At 44.0% G+C, this 19,656-nt stretch overlaps 1 protein-coding gene across 1 annotated transcript in view; it reads right to left on the bottom strand.

Moving 5' to 3' along the window:
• The window catches only part of ydjc (YdjC chitooligosaccharide deacetylase homolog), a 38,367-nt gene that overhangs the window by 8,851 nt on the left and 9,860 nt on the right, over positions 1 to 19,656 (bottom strand). The window contains exons 2-3 of the mRNA XM_052032275.1: positions 16,439 to 16,617; positions 13,927 to 14,086 (exon numbers count right to left, since the gene is read on the bottom strand). Coding sequence (XP_051888235.1) covers positions 13,927 to 14,086; positions 16,439 to 16,602 — 324 coding nt within the window. The 5' untranslated portion in view covers positions 16,603 to 16,617. The remainder of the gene's footprint in view (positions 1 to 13,926; positions 14,087 to 16,438; positions 16,618 to 19,656) is intronic.

Here is a 19,656-nt window from a genome sequence, read left to right as displayed (position 1 = left end):
GGCTTGGAATTTTCACCTTTCATTATAAATGGATGAAAACTGTCAGGGGTGAAGCTGTTCCTCATTGATTCTGCAAATGGAGGCACACGAGATGGAATCCTAGAAGTCAAATGGAAAACCTTGATAAAACATTTAAGAAAAGCTATTAAAACGAGTGGTGATTCAAGTGACTGGTACACATCCCACTGCACTCAGAATATTAAAGGATGAGACTTGTAAAGTTGCAAGAGACAGCTGTAGGGCTAAGATTACGAGTCTTTTAAAACTCTGCAAAGGGAGAACAAAATAATAATAAAGGAAGGGAAGATGGAATGCAAGAGTAAACCGGTGTGAAACGTAAAAAGGAAATGACTAGCAAGGGCAAATGTAGGTCCCCTACGTACAGGAGAATTGATAATGGGAAATAAGGGAATGGCAGAGGGATTAAATAACTACTTAATATTTATTATTACAAAAGAAGATACAAAAAAATCCCAGAGAACTAAGGGTCATACAGCATAGAAACAGGCCCAATTGCTCCATGCTGACCAAGATTCCCATCTAACCTTGTCCCATTTGCCAGATAGCCCTCTAAACCTTTCCTATCCATGTACCAGCCTCAACCACTTCCTCTGGCAGCTTGTTCCATATACTGACCACCCTCTGGGTGAAAAGGTTGCTCCTGAGTTTCCTATTAAATCTCTCCCCTCTCACCTTAAACCTATGCCCTCTAGTTCTTGATTCCCCAAACCTGGGAAAAAGACTGAGTGCTATGCCCCTCATGATTTTATACACCTCTCTAAGATCACCCTTAATTCTCTTACGCTCCAGTGAAAAAAGTCCCAACCTCTCTCTCTCTCTCTCTCTCTGTAACTCAGTCTCTCGAGTCCCAGCAACATCCTCGTAAATCTCCTCTGCACTCTTTGCAGCTTAATGGCATCTTTCCTATAGCGGGGTGACCAAAACTGAACACATATTCCAAATGTGGCCTCACCGACGTCTTGTATAAGTGCAAGTTAACGAGGAACTTAAGGAAATTTGCTAATACTAATACTACAGAAGTTAGTGAAAGTGAAGGTGGATGAATCCCAAGGATCTGAAAGAGAAAGGGACTACATTGGATACATATTCCAAAATTCTACAGATTCTGGAATAGTTCTTGTGGGTTGGAGGTAGCAACTGTGACCCCAGTATGTAAGAAAAAAAGAGAATGAGAGAATCACTGACTGGTTAGCCTAACGTCAGAGGTGAGGAAGACGCAGGAATCACAGTGTCTTACAGCATGAAACTGTTGATGAACTGCATGGAAGTGAAGGATGTAGCAACAGACCAGCTTAAATCGGTGGAGTGTTTGAGTCACACCTTATCCCTATCCTCCAGCCTGTACGTACACTCTCTCCAACACCAGGTTGCAGGACAGCACCTACAAGTTGCCCTGCAGTAAGTCACCAGCCAAATCAGTGACCTTTCCATCTAGAAGGTCAAAGGCTGCGGGCACATTGGAACACAATTACCTTAGTAAACCACACAGGAGACTGCCATGTGATCTATGGAATCAATGGAGGCTCCCAGGGACACAACCCCATTCCCCTCTCATCTCCCTGTAGCCCCACAACCTATTCTCCCTCACATTCCCATCAACTCCTCTTCTGCCATTAACCTACGTGCTAATTTACAGTGGCCAATTGACTCACCACGAGAGGCAGCCGGAGCAGCCAGGGGAAACCCACGTGGTCACAGGGAAGACTCTGCAGGGGCAACGCCCGAGGTCAGGGTCAATCCCATGAGGCAGCAGCACTAACTGCTGTAGGTCCAATACCATTCAGGCAGTCCAGTGTCGTCCAGAGCAAGTCAGCCTGTTTGATCGGCACCCTGGCTACCAATCCCAACTTTCCCTCACTATACCACCAGGACACCGTGGCTTCATAGTACAGCACGATACAGGCCCTTCGGCCCACCATGTTATGCCGACCTTTAAACCTCACCCAAGACTATCTAACCCCTTCCTCCCACATATCCCTCTATTTTAAATTCCTCCATGTACTTATCTAGCAATCTCTTGAATTTGACCAATGTACCTGCCTCCACCACCACCCTAGGCAGCGCATTCCATGCCCCAACCACTTTCTGGGTAAAAAACCTTCCTCTGATATCTCCCTTGAACTTCCCACCCATTACTTTAAAGCCATGGCCCCTTGTATTGAACATTGGTGCCCTGGTAAAGAGGCGCTGGCCGTCCACCATCTATCTTGTACACCTCTATCACATCTCCTCTCATCCTCCTTCAGTGTGTGCCATCTAAAAATGCACTGTAGGTACCGATCTGACCGACTCCAACAGCACCTGCCAAATCCCTGACCTCTGACTAGGACAAAAGACAGCAGGCAAGGGTTCCCCTGCCAAGTCACAGACAGTCAGACTTGGAACTACACTGTTGCTGGGTCAAAATCCCAAGAGCATTGTGCTTTCACACAGACTTACAGACGTTTAAGAAACTGGCTCACTACCACCTTCTTCGGTCCACAGTACCCTTGCCAATGAGCCCACATCCTGTGAATGATTGAGAAACTGAACACATATCAGCTGTTACTTTTTGAAGTAATTGCTTGTGCTATTTCTGTGGGCAGGCACAGTAGTGTAGTGGTTAGCGTAACGCAATGACAGCGCCAGCGACCCGGGTTCAGTTCCGGCCGCTGTCTGTAAGGAGTTTTTACGTTCTCCCCGTGTCTGCGTGGGTTTCCTCCGGGTGCTCCGGTTTCCTCCCACATTCCAAAGAAAGGAAATTGTGGGCATGCTATGTTGGCGCCAGAAGCGTGGCGACACTTACAGGCTGCCCCCAGAACACCACGCAAAAGATGCATTTCACGGTATGTTTTGATGTACATGTGACTAATAAAGAGATCTTACAAGGGCAGTACACAAACACCAGTCTCCTTCACCCCCCACACCCTCATGCCACGAGGATGTAACACATTCCACAATTTCGAATACACCCTGAACCAAGTGAACTGTTAATTTCAATTTGTTACACAGCCAGTGCCCAGGTTACGACACAAACTGTTTGGAAATGGACAATGACGGTGCGTGGGAGGGTCACAGGAACAGTAACAGGGGAGCAGGCAGGCACAGGAAGAGCGGCCAACAGCCGGCCTCACTGACTCAGTGAACGAGTCCGCTCAGCACCCCCAGATCTCTTGGCTTGACCCAGACCCTGCAGCAGCCGGCGAATCCATCCCACCGGTCTCCCAAACACTAGTTCGTATGTACAGCATGTCCATAAACAACATATCGAACAGTACAGCACAGTACGGACCCTTCAGCCTACTATGTTGTGCTGACCTGTATAAACCTTATCCACATTCTACCTATCCCCCTCTCTACTTCACTTCCCATAACCCTCTAGCTTTCTTTCGTCCATGTACCTATCTAAGAGTCTCTTAAATGACCCTATCGTATCGGCCCCTACCACCAGCCCCAGCAGTGCATTCCAGGCACCCACCACTCTGTGTAAAAAACCTACCTCTGACGTCTCCCCTGAACTTTCCTCCACACACCTTAAACAGGTCACTAGTATTGGCCATTGCCATCCTGGGGAAAAGATGCTGGCTATCCACTCTGTCTACGCCTCTCATAATCTGAAACACCTCTATCAAGTCTCCCCTCATCCTATGCCACTCCAAAGAGAACAGCCCTAATTCAATCAACCTCTCCTCACAAGATGTGCTCTCCAACACAGGTAGCATCCTGGTAAATCTCCTCTGCACCCTCTCCAAAGCTTCCACATCCTTCCTATAATGTGGCGACCAGAACTGAACACAATATTCCAATTGTGGTCTAACCAGAGTCTTACAGAGCTGCAACATTACCTCTTGGCTCTTGAACTCAATTCCCCAGCTAATGAAGGCCATCACACCATACACTTTCTTAATCGCCCTAGCCACTTGTGTGGGAACTTTGAGGGATCTATGTACTTGGACCCCGAGATCTCTTTGTTCCTCCACACTGCTAAGAATCCTGCCATTAACCTTCAAGTTTGTTCTTCCAAAGTGCATCACTTCACCTGCCACTTCTCCACCCAGCTCTGCATCCTGTATAAATCCCGTTGCAACCTACCTCATCATCTATTACACCACCAACCTTTGTGTCATTTGCAAACTTACCAACCCACCCTGAACAGATCCCCGAAACTGAACAGGTCCCTGCGGAACCCCACCAATGACCAACCTCCAGGTCGAATACTCCCCTTCTACAACCACCCACTGTCTTCTGTGGGCAAGCCAATTCTGAATCCACACAGCCAATTTTCCACAGATTCCATGTCTCATGACTTTCTGAATGAGCCTACCATGGGGAACCTTGTCAAATGCCTTGCTAAAATCCATCCCCACATCTACTGCACTACCTTCATCAATTTGTCTTCTCACTTCTTCAAAAAACTCCATTAGGCTCGTGAGGCACGACCTGCCCTTCACAAAGCTGTGCTGACTATGCTTCTCCAAAAGCTCATAAATCCTGCTCTTAAGAATCCTCTCCAGCAGTTTGCCCACCACTGATGCAAAACTCACTGGTCTATAATTCCTGGGATTCTCCTTTATACCTTTCTTGAACAAAGGAACAACATTTACCATCCTCCAATCCTCCGGTACCACTCCTGTGGCCAGGGAGGACTCAAAGATCATCGTTAACGCTCCAGCAATCGCTTCCCATAGTAACCTGGGGTATATCCTGCCCGACCATGGGGACATATCCATCCTAATGCTTTTTAGTAGCTCCAACACTGCTTTCTTAACCTCAACGGGTGTTCGTAACCCAGGGAGAACCTGTACAACTGAACGACATTTTACTATTCTACAAGTTTTCAATACCTAATGCAGGTTCATCGTACTCTGCATTTTTAAGTGTTAAATTTTGTTGCATCGAGTACATAGGAATACTTACAGAACAGAAATCATATGTTTCCCACTGGGGCTAAACAAGTTTTACAAAATCCTTCCAGCCAGCAACAATTAACCTTATCCGTGTTTACTTAATAGCAATTAGAATTTGTAGTCTTGGGGACCTCTTGCCAGTGGAATCATTTTCTCCTTACATTCACTGTCAGAACCCTTCACAGAAATGGTATAATCTCTTTTTAAAAAAAAGAAATGCAAACTGACAGGTATTTCACCAGAGGTTCTTCTGATGTGGAGCTCGAATTGCTTGCAAATTTCATTGACCTCTAATTACTCTCAAGGAATTTGAAACAGCTCCAACCATACAAATTCCACTATCAGCAGGCTAAGTGTGTGATTTAGTGGTAAAATTAACAGAAGAAGAATTATCTAATCAGCCAGGAAGGGCACAACATTCTAAATGTGCACATTTACCTCAGAGGTGGGATATTTTCCATATGTCACAGAGAGCAATTCGTTTCAACTCTGCATCATTCACATTCTCCTTAAAGGGAAGAAGATAGAAGGCAGATATCCTAATGTGACAGCTCTTAAACATGAAGTAAATGGAAATCAATGCTAAATGGGATCTGTATTATTTATGTATAGGGCTGTTTTAAAAAATACTGGCTCCAAGGAAAAACAATCACAGAGGAGGCTGTTTGGACCACAGTGACTCTGCCTCTCCAATTAGTCCCATTCCTTGATCCGTCTCCACAGCCCACTTTCCCCTCAAGTGTTTAGAGTTTCCTCTTGAAAGTTACTGCTGAACCTGCTTCCATCTCACCCTGTCAAAATAAACTTTCCTCATCTCACTTTCACATTTACATCAGTGTCTGAAGTTTGGAAATGTGAACAACACCCAGTCATGCTACATTGTTTGGTGTGTGCATCCAAAGACAACGGAACATTAAACAGCCATTCTCTACTTGTTAGATTGTTGTTTTATACTGTTTAGCAGAGGAAAAGCAATTTGACAAAAATAATAACTTTGCTCATTGAGTGAAGATGAAAGTACTTTGATGGTATATCTAAACTCTTTTGGGGGGGGGGGGTGGGAAAGAGGTGGGGGGCACATGCTCCTGTTTACATCAACGGTGCTGAGGTGGAGATGGTTGAGAGCTTCAAGTTCCGCGGTGTAAACATCACCAATAGCCTGTCCTGGTCCAACCATTTAGATGCCATGGTCTAGAAAGTGCACCAGTACCTGTATTTCCTCAGAAGCCTGGAGACATTCAGCACATCCCTGTTGACCCTCACCGATTTTTATAGATGCACCATAGAATGCATCACGGCTTGGTGTGGCAACTGCTCTGCCTGAGACTGCAAGGAACTGCAGAGTTGTGGACACAGCCCAGCACATCACGGAAACCAGCCTCCCCTCCATGGACTCTGCCTACACTTCTCGCTGCCTCGGTAAAGCAGCCAACATAATCAAAGACCCTTCCCACCCCTGACATTCTCTCTTCTCCCCCCTCCCATCAGGCAGAAGATACAAAAGCCTGAAAGCACGTACCAACAGACTCAAGGAAATATTCTGTCCCGCTGTTATAAGACTATTGAATGGATCTCTTGTACAATAAGATGGACTCTTGACCTCACAATCTACCTCGTCATGATCTTGCACCTTATTGTCTGCCTGCACTTTCTCTGTAACTGTAACACTTTATTCTGCATCCTGTTATTGCGTTTCCCTTGTACTGATGTGATGAATGATCTGTACGAACAGCATGCAAAACAAAGTTTTTTTTTAATGTACCTCAGTGCATGTGACAGTAATAAACCGATTTATGTCCTTCTGCCACTGAAAGGAGTTTCTCATTTACTCTAGCAAAATGCTTCACGATTTTGAGCATCCTTGTTAAATCTCTCCTAAGCTTTCTCTGCTCCCTCACTGCACAAGGATAAATTTCTTCCAAGGTGATTCCTCAGTAACATTCAACAAAAATTCAGTTCCTAATGATTTGTTTTCTATTTGCCAAGTGAAACAGCAATCTGACAAAATATCATCTCCTTACTCTTCAAGGCGTAAATAGATTAGCGTTACATCTAACTTTTTTCTAAAGTTAAGGGGCTTGCAAGACATTGTATGGGAAAGTGTTGCATATAAATCTATGGACACCCACTGAAAGATTTGTTGTTTCAGCATGAGGTTTACTTATTTATTTAGTTACTGAGCAGTATTTTATTTTTCATATTCTAAATCATCGAGGAGGAATGGAGAGGGGCTCTTTTTCTCCCCCCAATCCCAAGATAAAAATATCAACTCACAGTTCGAAAACCCCATGTTAAGTCCATCTAGATTCTTTCTTCCATCCTAGGATCATCCACTGTGTGGCAAAAACAGAACTTGAAATTTTAATTTCTTACAGCGCTAGCGATCAGGGTTCGATTCCCGTCGCTGTCTGTAAGGAGCACGTACGTTCTCCCGTGTCTGCATGGGTTTCCTCTGGGTGCTCCGGTTGGCTCCCACATTGCAAAGACATACGGGGAGGTTAATTTGGGTTTAAAATGGGCGGCGCGGACTCGTTGGGCCAGAAGGGCCTCGTACCACGCTGTAAGTAAAATTTAATTTAATTTTTTAAAAAAGGGATTTATTTTATTCCCTTATTTCCATCTCTGACAATGAGCAAAGAAGTGTGTTGTTTCTTGAGTGCTACCATCCAGATGTTGAATCAGAAACCAAGTCTAGGAATGCACTGACAAGTTGCATAAGATGTTGGTGACACTGCACCCAGAGTATCGTGTACAGGTTTGGTCACCCTGTTGTAGGAAAGACGTCATTAAGCTGGAAAGAGTGCAAAGAAGATTTATGAGAACATCATCAGGACTCGTGGGACTGAGTTACAGGAAGAATTTGGGCAGGCTAGGACTTTCTTCCTTGGAGTGCAGGAAACTGAGAAGTGACCTTATAGAAGTGTATAAAATCATGATGGGGCATAGATAGGGTCAATGCACACAGTCTTAAGGAGAGGGGAAAGATTTAAAAAAAAAGGGACCAGAGGGGCAACTTCTTCACACAGAGGGTGGTCAGTACATGGAATGAGCTGCCAGAGGAAGTGGTTGAGGTGGGTACAATGACAATTTTTAAAAAAGGTACTTGGGGAGATACATGGAAAGGAAAACGTTTAGAGGGATATGGGTCAAATGCAAGCAAGTGGGACCAACTTACATGGGCATCTTGGTCAGAATGGACAAGTTGGGCTGAATGGCCTGCTTCCATGGTGTATTACTCTGTAACTCTACAGTACAAGCACTGCCATCTCAGCAGACTATAAATAGAGGGTCAAAAGGAATGGGTTTATGGTGGAATTTTATTTTTGACAGAACCCCTTTGGAAGTTCACGTTCTACACTGCATCCCGTTTTTCTTATTAAATAGGTTAGCTTCACCCAGTGCTCCAGTACCGAGTATATACTTTAAATAAACACGGTAGTTATAGCGACGTTATTAAATGGTGATAACGATTCCCTTGCAGTCTGATCACTGCTGAAATCACCACCTTTCTGGGATGTTAGCACAAGGAACAAACCTTTCTCTGTGACAAACATTCACAAGGTATATTAGCAGCGAAGAATATGCACCCTCATCTGTCAACCAATATGATATTTGTTGGTACTGCATATGACTTGTTCTGGGAGAAGTAAACTTAGTGTGTTTCTTGATGTAATGAAGAGTAACAAGAGGAAATAAATGATATTGTATTGTGGGCAGGGTGTTGATTCCAAGGCTGCTCATAGCAATGTAGAATTACTCCCTTGCTGTCAGTTTTAATTTTGGGCTCGCTCCAATAGTGCGGGATGTGATCTCCAAGCAACTATACAGCAGCGATAATAACAGACATAAAGCTCCCATTACTTGGGCCCATTGATATAATCAAACCTTTGCAGCAATCAATGCAGATTAGGTTTATTAAGCATCTTGCGCTGAGCTTGGTCCAGTCACCATTTGGGATGCTACCGCTGTTCCTGGTGGTTTTTTTGGCTAGGGAGGTTTCCTGTGCCTGATTTATGTTACATTGTTAAGACAGACCCAGAATGCTTACAATCCGAACCACATTTACAGGTGAGGGGTGGTGTTTCTGTCACCCAACCCAAGGGGTTCCAGACCCCATGGGATATGGAAGGGGAGAGAGTGCAAATTGGCCATTATGTAAGATAATAGCTATAGTTTAATCTTGTTACTTAGATGACTTAGACAAATTAAAACTTTGTGCCCGACCTAATTTCCATTGGCATTGATACACAGTTTGTCACACTTCCCATATGCACAATATTTAATTCAAAAGCAGAGCTAGGAATTTCTGGTAGACAAAGCAGAGGCTGGCTTTCAAACCAACAACTTACTGCCTGCACATCTTATCTTTAGATTGCCACCATCAACAGGAAAGTAGTTTTCTTTTACTTAATTCCTAGGCAAGACCAGCATTTACCAACCATTCTTAGCTGCCCGAGAAGATGGTGGGGAGCCCCCTCCTTGAATCGTTGCGGTCCTTCTGGGGAAGGTGCTCCCACAGTTGGGTGTTTCAGGATGGGAACCCAGTGAAGATCAAGGAACGGCAATATGATCACACAATCACAAGACAATGGAGCAGAAGTGGGCCATTTGGCCCATCGAGTCTGCTCCAAAGAAAAGAGGAAAAAGAACTATTCTAACCCCAATTTCCAGCCTTATCCCCATATCCCTTGATACCTTGACTAATTAGATATCTATCTATCTCCTCCTTAAACGCCTCCAGTGATCTGGCCTCCACTGCTGTACGTGGCAAGGAATTCCATAAATTCACTACCCTCTGGCTAAAGAAATTTCTCCTCATCTGTTTTAAACCAGTACCCTCTAATTCTAAGATTGTGCCCTCTGGTCCTGGACTCACCCACCAAGGAAAACAGCTTGGCCACATCTACTCTGTCCAGTCCTTTCAACATTTTAAATATTTCTATGAGGTCCCCTCTCATTCTTCTGTACTCCAGTGAGTACAGTCCAAGAGCCGACAAACTCTCATCATATGTAAGCCCTTTCATTCCGGGAATCATCCTCGTAAATCTCCTCTGAACCCTCTCCAACATCAGCAAGTCCTTCCTAAGATATGGGGCCCAAAACTGTACACAGTATTCCAAATGAGGCCTCACTAGTGCCCCGTAGAGCCTCATCAACACTTCCTTACTTTTATACACTATACCTCTCGAAATGAATGCCAACATAGCATTCACTTTCCTTACCGCCGATCCGACGGTATGTTTCCATGCGAGGTTGTGGTACCCTACTGACCTAGGACTTCCAGGCAATGGACTATGCAGGTTTGGGAGATGTTGTAGATCAGGATTTCGTGTTCATTGTACACAAGCTCAACGTTGCTGTAATGAAATGTGGAAATGGTCTTATGAGCAAGATTGGGAAACCATTATCTCCCAACCCAGATCAAGTCAGTTCAACCTGTACCAATGGTGCTAAAACACCCACTGGTATTGCAAACTAAACAAAAAAATACATTAGGTGTGAGACTGTTCAGAGGCAATAGATGGTCAGCATCCCTTTACTATAATCAAAATGATCTAATCCAAATGGAATAATAACAATGGAGACACAAGAGACTGTAAATGCTGGAATCTGGAGCAACACACAAGATGCTAGAAGAACCCAGGAGGATTTCTCAACTTCTGAGGAATTCTCCTTACCTCAGAACTCAGGAAAGGAGGATTCCTTTCTTCCAGCAGATTGTTGGAAATAATAAGTGTTCACCAATTCTATTTAAAAGTTTAAAGAACTCTTAAACCATTAAAAACCATCAATAATCATTATGAAGTACTTTATACAAAGGCAACCAGCTTAAATGTGGCATATCTAATGCAGAAAAATGATCCATAGCACAGAGGCAGAAGGAATGCGTTAGCCCATGTAAGATATATTAATCAAATCAGGTAATGGGATGGAGATAGGGAGGGAGGTACTGGACATGGTGATCTAGGGGCGGCAGAGCCTTCCAGGAGGTGGGAATAAGCAATGCCATGGGACATTTTAAATACAAAAGGTAATAATCAAATTTTAGTTCTGGTTTTCATATTTAAAGATGTGCCTGCACTAGTGCCCACGCAGAGAAGGTTCACAGGGTTGATTCCTTGGACAAAGAGGTTGATGTATGAAAGATTGAACAGGTTGGGTCAATACTCGTAGGGGTTTAGAAGAATGAGAGGGGATCTTAATGAAACATACATTATTCTAAGGGAGACTGACAGGGTGAACACCGAGAGGATGTTGCCCCTTGTGAGGGTATCTAGAACCAGGGGCCACAGTTTCAGAATAACGAGTCACCCACTTACGACAGAACTCAGGAAGAATTTCTACTCTCAATGCACTGAATCGGTGGAATCCTCCATCAGAGAGGGAAGAGGCAGAGTCTACCTTGACTTTGACAGAATTTGAACTGCAAAGGAGTCAAGGGGTACGGAGAGAGAGTAGAAAAATGTTGTTGGGTCCAAGATTAGATCTTACTGAGTAGTAGAGTGGGCTCCAGGGTCTGGCAACCTGCTCCTATGATTCTTCCAAGAACAGAAATAAAAACTACATTTTTACGTACGAGGTAGATACTGGGAAAAGAAAACAAGGACCAGCCTTGAGAAAGGTTTTCAGATGCAAACATGATATGCAAAGTGAGGTTTCAACTGTAGTACAGAGTTTAGTCCTTGCTTGAAGGAAATTGTCCCACTTGGGTACAAGGAAATTCAAGGACAGAGCTCCGAGGAGCAGCTGCAAGTACAGATGGTGTTTTTAAGAATCAAATCTCTGGTATTGTGGGAACAATTTGATTTTGTTTTGTAATTTCAGGAGGAAATCTAATCCCAGCGTCTTGGTGCAGCTGTGCTGTGGGTGAGAGTTGGTTACCATGTGTGACATGGTGCAGGAGTCCAAAGTCAGCTGACGGACCAAGGAAGACTTGAGTGAACCAAGGGATAGCCTGTTGCTGATGTCATGCACAGCATAATCCAACTTCAAAAGATTTAGAAGAAATAGTAGAGACACAAGAGATGCTGGAAGTCTGCAGCAACACACAAAGGAGCTGGAGGGACTCAGCAGGTCAGGCAGCATCTATGGAGGGAAGTGGACAGTCAATGTTTCAGGGGGAGATCAGCCCAGATGAAGGGTCTCGACCCAAAATGTCATCGGTCTATTTCTCTCCGTAGGTGCTGCCTGACCCACTGAGTTCCTCCAGCTCCTTTGTGTATTGCTCTGGAGGAAATAATATTTGTTTTGAAGGGAGGGGAAATGAGTTGGAATATCAATGCGGCAGAAGGATACGGTCCCAATGTAGGCAAATGGACCAAACGGTCAGTATGGACCTGTTGGGCTGAAGGGCTGTTTCTGTGCTGTATGAATACTCTATCATAACCATAGTATGACCCTATGGTTATGATAGATCTGTCTGGAAGATGGAGGTTGCAAGGGAAAGTTTAATTGCTTTCCATTAAATATTTTTTTAACAACCAGCTGGTGTCAGTCCTCAGTCCTGGTGCAGTGTGTAGTCACCTTGGCATTGAAACACTAGCATTCAAGTCCCTCTCCAAAGACTTGAGCATAAGTATCCAGGCTGACACTCCACTGCAGGAGTGCAGAGCTGTTGTGCACATTCTTTTGGATGACATGTGAACGAGGTTGCCTTTGCATTCTCAGGTGGATGTTAGCTATCCCATGGCACTCCATCGAGGAGGAGACGTCACCTCTGGTGAACTGGGAGCAACATCACAGAACAGAACAGTACAGCACAGGACAGGCCCTTCGACCCACAATATTGTGCTGAACTAACTAAACCAATGACTCCTAATTAATTTAATCCCTCTTCCCAGTACATTGACCATATCCTTCCCTTCTCTGCATATTCACGTGCCTAGCTAAGTCTCTTAAATGCTCCTGTGGTATCTGCCTCCACCAGCACCCCTGGCAGTGCATTCCAGGCACCGACCACTCTTAAAAAAAAACTTGCCTTGCACATCTCCTTGGCACTTCCCCTCTCTCACCTTAAATACATGCCCTCTAGTACAAGACATTTCAAACTCGGGGGAAAAGATACCGGCTGTCTACTCTGTCTATGCCTCACATAAATTTTACAAGTTTCTGTCAAATCTCCCCTCAGCCACTCTAGAGAAAACAGCCCCAGCCTGTCCAACCTCTCCTCATCGTACATGTCCTCCAAAGCAGCATCATGGTAAACCTCCTCTGCACCCTCTCCACGTCCTTCCTATAATGAGGTGACCAAAATTGAACACAATACTCTAAAATGTGGCCCAACCGGAGTTTTATAAAACTGTAATACAACTTATTGGCTCTTGAACTCGATGCCTTGACTAATGAAGGCAAGATCCTAAGATCTCTCTGTTCATCACATCCCTGAACTGAAGGCACCAAAAATAAATTTTGTGGTCACTTTCACAATGCCGGGGTTCCTTCCATTATGACAGCAAACAAACAGTACTTCACCAGCTGTAATATGCTTTGGGAAGTTCTGAAAACAGCTCTATATTAAAGTACACATTTCTTTTGTGCAGTAGATCTACTGGTTGATCCTTTATGATTTGATACTGGATTATTAGGAAGGTCAGACCATTCAAAGCACAAGAGAAGTGGCAAAGAAAGAATGGGCAAGTGAAGAGAAGATTCTAATAGGTATCAAAAACAGTGAAATTTTGCAACCCTGGATTAGATTATAGGGTTTGAAAGCCCAAAAGGTCTGATGTTTACCAAATTTTCATCATTACACCGGGGATATTTCTGAAGGGCAACTCTTAGTCCTGTACCTGTCATTGTATACTATTGCTCTGATTTAGATGAATGATAACATTTGGTTACTGTGGAATTCTACACCTAATATAGGAACTTGGCTTTTAAACAAAGTTCAGCTCACAGATCAAGTGTGAAAGGTCAGCACTATCTGCAGTCATATTTACTGTGGAGATCTAAAAAGGTTGCACAGTTCCTGTTTAACAATTTGGACCATGGTGAACACATTTCTGCCATTGACACATACCTCAGATAGGTTAATATGGCCACTCTTCAGCACTTCCCTAATTCCCATTTTTCCGTGGAAAAAGCCATCGTTGTTGACCAAGGAAGAGCCCATTCGGAGTTGTTCACAGACAGGTAAACCCTCAGAGAGATTTGCATGAAGGCCAAGAGGAACTTTGTTTCTGTTTGAGAGAGGAAGAAAGAATGAGACTTAAAACAATATTCTACATAAATAAAATGGTGGATTATGTTCCTCATGCATAATTCAAAGACAAACCAGGTATCTTATGCATTATTTCTTGAAAAGACTGAAGCTAACACAATGAGAAAAGGGATGATGACACTTAAGGATCTGGGATGTTTTTACATTATATACAACAGTTGTCTAAATATGATTTAATGAATAATTATAAGAAACATCTTCATATGGTGTTGTTTGCACTCAAAGTACTGAACAAGAAATAATTAAGGACTTGTTGCTTTCTGGCCATTACCAATTTCCTCTCCACACCCAAGGTTTACTCCAAAACTTCACAGCTTTGCGTTTAACTAACAGCCTCTGGTGTAAAGTCCTGGTAAGGTCACTTTGTAAATCAAGATAAACCATCCAACAAAGCCACAACCCATTTCAGATATCACTTCCTAGCTGAGGAGTTTGACCTAAGAAGATTATCACTTTCTGAATCTACTGACCCCCAAGGGGGCTTTTTTTAGAAAATAAATAATTAGAAAAATTTCTTCACTCCTTCCTGAAACAGGTTAAAACACTTTACTTACAGTGAATCACTTGCCTATTATCAAAGACAGGAGTAGAACCTACACACAGCACCGAGATGGATGACTGTTCTGCATGCACTGGCTTTCCCACTCTCATTGAATGAACTATTTATACTATAAATTATAACTTTATCCAGCTGGTTTTAGTATCAGAGCAGTGTATAAAATCGGCAAGGCAAGAATTAAGCTTATGCTGACCCATGGAATGTTTATAATCACATCTTTAATTAAAAAGATAAGTGTGAGAGGGTGTAGTATGCACATTAAGCTATGTATACACTTACCAACAAATACACAATATGCATTTTGTTTTGCCAGTGTTTTGGGGGAATCTGGGCAACATTTACTGCCCATCCCTAGAAGCAGTGGTGGGGAGTCACCTTCTTGAATCACTTAAGGCAGAGGTATCCCATTGTGTTTTTGGGCAGGGAGTTCCAAAATTTACACCCAATGGTGATAAGGAATAGGTTGAACATAGAACAGTACAGCACAGGAACAGGCCCTTCGTACCACAATGTCTGTGCCGAACATGATGCCGAATTAAACTAAATCTCTTCTGCCTGCACATGATCCATATCCCTGCATATTCACGTGTCTATCCAACAGCTTCTTAAATGCCACGATCACATCTGCTTTCCCCACTCCCCCTGGCAGCCCACTCCAGGCACCCATCACTGTGTAAAAGAAACTTGTTCCGCAGATCTCCCTTAAACTTTCCCCCTCTCACCTTAAATGCATGCCCTCTAGTACTTGACATTTCTAACCTGGGAAGAAATTGGTGATTGACTTGGAGGGGAACCTGCAGGTAGTGGTGTTTCCTTTTTTTAAAAAAAACAAATTATTCATTCAAGGCACATGGGCTTGGCAGACTGAGCCAGCATTTCATTGCCCATCCCTAGTTGCCCTTGAGAAGGTGGCGGTGAGCTGCCTTCTCGAACCGCTGCAGTCCGTGAGGTGTGGGTACACCCACAGTGCTAGGGAGGGAGTTCCAGGATTCTGACCCAGCGACGGTGAAGGAAAGGCGATATATTTCCAAGGCGGGATGGTGTGTGGCGTGGAGGGCAAATTCCGGGTGATGGTGTTCCCAGGTAGTGTTCAGGTCACAAGTTTGAGAGGTGCTGTTGGAGTGGCAAGTATTCTGTAAATGGCACCTACCGTGTACAAATGCAGGGGGAGCAACTGTTAAAGCTGATCAGGTACCAATTAAATGGGCTGTTTTGTCGTGGATGGTGTTGAGCTTCCTGAGTGCTGTTGGAGGTGTTCTCATCTAGCCAAGCAGAGAAAGTTTCATCACACTTCCGACTTGTCCCTTCTCCACGGTGGAAAGCTTTGGACTCTCAGGAGGCGAGTCACTCACCGCAGGGAACCTGACTCTGAACTGTTCTTGTAGAAGCAGCACGAGGGTTGGAGTGACCGGGGTTGGGGGGGGGGGGGGGGATGTTGGGGAGAGCGAGGGCTGGAGTGATGTGCAAACTCCACATGCACAGCACTGGGGGGGGGGGGGGGGGGGGGGGGGCGGTGGCGGGAGCAGCGGGGAGGTTGAGGATTGAACCTGGATCATTGGAGATATGAGGCAGCAGCTCTCCTGGGTTCACCACTGTACCGCCCATTGTGACATTCGCCATCCTCCCTCCTTTTGTACATCTACTGACAAGATGTGTTTATTTTCTCGTGACTGTATTTCAAAGCTCATTTGCATAAATGAATTTTAACGAAGGCCAAGGAAATATGTTCTTGTGCTGTTTAATTAAACTCACCTGATCGCCATTGCAGCAGCTTCTTTTGCAGCCGTGCCATTCACCAGCAAGGACGCATTGGAAATTGCTTTTGCTCTGAAACATTCCATGATCCCACGGTTCCTCCTTTGACAGTAACCAAAGTCATCGCCAGTCACTATTAACCTCACTCTTGGCTGTGGCATTCTCAAACATCAGGACTGAAGACAGAAAGAAGAGAGTGCCAAGTTACCATGCTGTCATACCGTAAAATCGGTATTAAATGCAAATTTATGACTAATAAGGTGACATGATTGTGACAGGACAGATCAACAGCCAGAGGTTTAGTAACCTGGACTACTGTAAAGCAGTGGCTGGGTGAGCAGAGGTGTGTATCTTTTTGTAATCTGAGGCATAATCTGAGGTATCATCTTGTGAAAATTATCCCTGGCTGCAGTTTAGTTAGCTGCATTAATCAGTTATATGCAAGGATTCTTTGGGTGCACCAGAGCAATTTCCAATATATGGAAATAAAATTGGGCTACAAAGGTGATCAGTTTTACTTACTAAGTACATTACCTGGTTGTTCTGCAGGGATACAGTTTTGAATGTATACACTCTCACAAAACACTTAAATTGTCACTGTACAAGAACACAAATAGAAGCCACAGCAGGGCATTTGGCTCATTGTGCCTGCTCTGTCATGCTGATCTTTTACCGTAGCACCACCTCCCTGCACTAACCCCATAATCCTCAATTCCCTTCATCAATAATAATCCAACCATCTCTTTCTCATATATAATCTTCGATTTTCTGTAAACTGCTTTCACTAAAGTAAGGTAACATGATGGTTTTATTACCGGGCATAGATCCAGGATCTTGAAACGCAAGTTTCAATCCCAGCATAGCATCTGGAGAACTTAAATTCAGGTAATTAAATAAATCTGGAATTAAAAATGTAGTATCAGTAATAACTGTCATTAATACTTATGTGGATCATTTATTATGAAGGAAATCCGCCATTCATGGCTTGGCTGGTCTATTGGTGACTTACTACAAATCAATGCAGCTGCCTCTTAATAGTTTCTTCAATCCTGGCATTAAGTGCTGGCCTTACAAGTGGGGGTCATATACTGAACAAATTTATAAAAAAACTGTGCTGCAGAAGGACTTCCTTGGCTCCCATTCCTTCCAAATTATACAAGCTTCCAGCAAGCAGAACAGAGGGACCTAGGAGTGCAAGTACATAGCTCCCTGAAAGTAGTGTCACGGGTAAACAGGGTGGCAAAGCTTGCATTTGGCACGCTGACCTTCATCAGGGAGGGTATTGAGTGCAGGAGTTGGGACATTACGTGGCAGATGTACAAGATATTGGTGAGACCGCACCTGGAGTACTGTGTACAGCTTTGGTCACCCTGTTATAGGAAAGACGTCATTAAGCTAGAAAGAGTGTAAAGAAGATTTATGAGAACGTTGCCAGGATTCAGGAGGCCCAAGTTATAGGGAAAGGCTAGGCAGATTAGGACTTTATTCCTTGGAGCATAGGAGGCTGAGGGGTGACCTTATAAGAGGTGTATAAAATCATGGGGGGGGGCATAGATTGGGGAAAAAAGACTGTGTGCATTCACCCCAAAGGGAATCAAAGAAGGGGAAGACACAAGTTTCAGGTGAGAGGGGAAAGATTTAAAAAAGGGACCTGAGGGGCAACTTCTTCATGCAGAGGGTGGTATGTATATGGAACGAGCTGCCAGAGAAAGTGGTTGAAGCAGGTATGTGGACGGTGAAAGGTTTTGAGGGATATGGGCCAAATGCAGGCAAAAGGGATGAGCTTAGATGGGCATCTTGATGGGCATGAACGAGTTGGGCCAAAGGGCCTGTTTCCATGTTATATTACTCTATATGCACTTCAAGTCTCTTCTTCCCCTAAGAGTAGATCCAAGGTAGCAATCTTTCTCCCATAAAGTCAATCCAGGAATCTGCCCAAGAGCCGCTCCAAAGAGCTGCATCATCTTTGGCTTTTTGGCTGATGTCCAACCAGTTCTGCATCATTTTGTTTACTTTCTTGATGTGATGATGCTAGAGAGGGCACAGAGGAGATTCATCAGGATGTTGCCTGGGAAGGAGCATTTCAGTTATGAAGAGAGATGGGAGAGGCTGGGTCTGTTTTCCCTGGAATGGAGCAGATTGAGGTTACGTAACTGAGGTATATAAAATTATGAGGGGTATTGATAAGGTAAACTGCAGGAAACTTTTCCCCATATCAGAAGTAGATGAAACTAGAGGACGTAGATTTATGGTAAGGGATTTAGAAAGGATCTGAGGGGACCTTTTTCATAATAAAGTGTGTATGCGAAAACTCTTTATTTAGATCCACTTTCTCACTTCTTGGCTTAACCATTCACTCTCTGACTACTGACCTTGCTTGTCCTGAACTCTTCGTATTGCAGTATTTTGATTAGCATCAGATTTATACAGCACGGAAACAGGCCCTTCGGTCCAACTTATCCATGCTGACCAAGTTGCCTACCTGAGCTAGTCACTGGTAACTGTATCCACTTTGATGTCATCAGCAGATGCTGACAACACAAGTTATAAAAGTTTGAATTCCTGCAAAGCTCTGCTGACAAACAGTTGCCTGGCCAGTGTTTTACCCACACTCTCAAACGTTTGCCTTTACCTCTCACACAGGTATCAATGTGGTTTGAGTCTGTGCCAGCTTTTCCGTGGGTACACACCCAATGATTAAGGGTTTCTGAAATTCAGGAAGATCATTTACACTTCCTCAATAAGTCTGTAAACTTCTCAAAAGAAACACAAGTGAGTTAATGAGTCAGGAATTTTACTTGCCCTGAAATCATGATAACCCTAATCACATCTCATCTTTCCAGATGACAGAGGCCTGATAATTTGATGGTTCCATTCTTGACCACAAATAGGAAGCTTTTTATTTAACTTTGATGCCACAAATCACTTCAAGGCCAATCCTGTACTTTCGCCACCACCTTTTGAAAGAGCTATAGAGGGGCGGGTCTAAGAGGGACATGGGCCGATCGCAGGAAATTGGAACTAGACGGGTGGGCACCGTGATCGGCATGGACTCGTTGGGCCGAAGGGCCTCTATCCGTGCTGTATGACTCCATGACGCTCTATGTATCCACACATATTCATATCCAAGTCTATTGTCATGTGCACAAGTATGGTGAGGCACAGGTATAATGAAAAACTTGCTTGCTACAGCATCACAGCACACAGAACATAAA

This window comes from Pristis pectinata, chromosome 17 (genome assembly GCF_009764475.1).
Source record: "Pristis pectinata isolate sPriPec2 chromosome 17, sPriPec2.1.pri, whole genome shotgun sequence".
NCBI classification, from domain to species: domain Eukaryota; kingdom Metazoa; phylum Chordata; class Chondrichthyes; order Rhinopristiformes; family Pristidae; genus Pristis; species Pristis pectinata.
The sequence above is the reverse complement of the archived record's forward strand: the minus strand, read 5'-3'. Positions and strand labels throughout refer to the sequence as shown.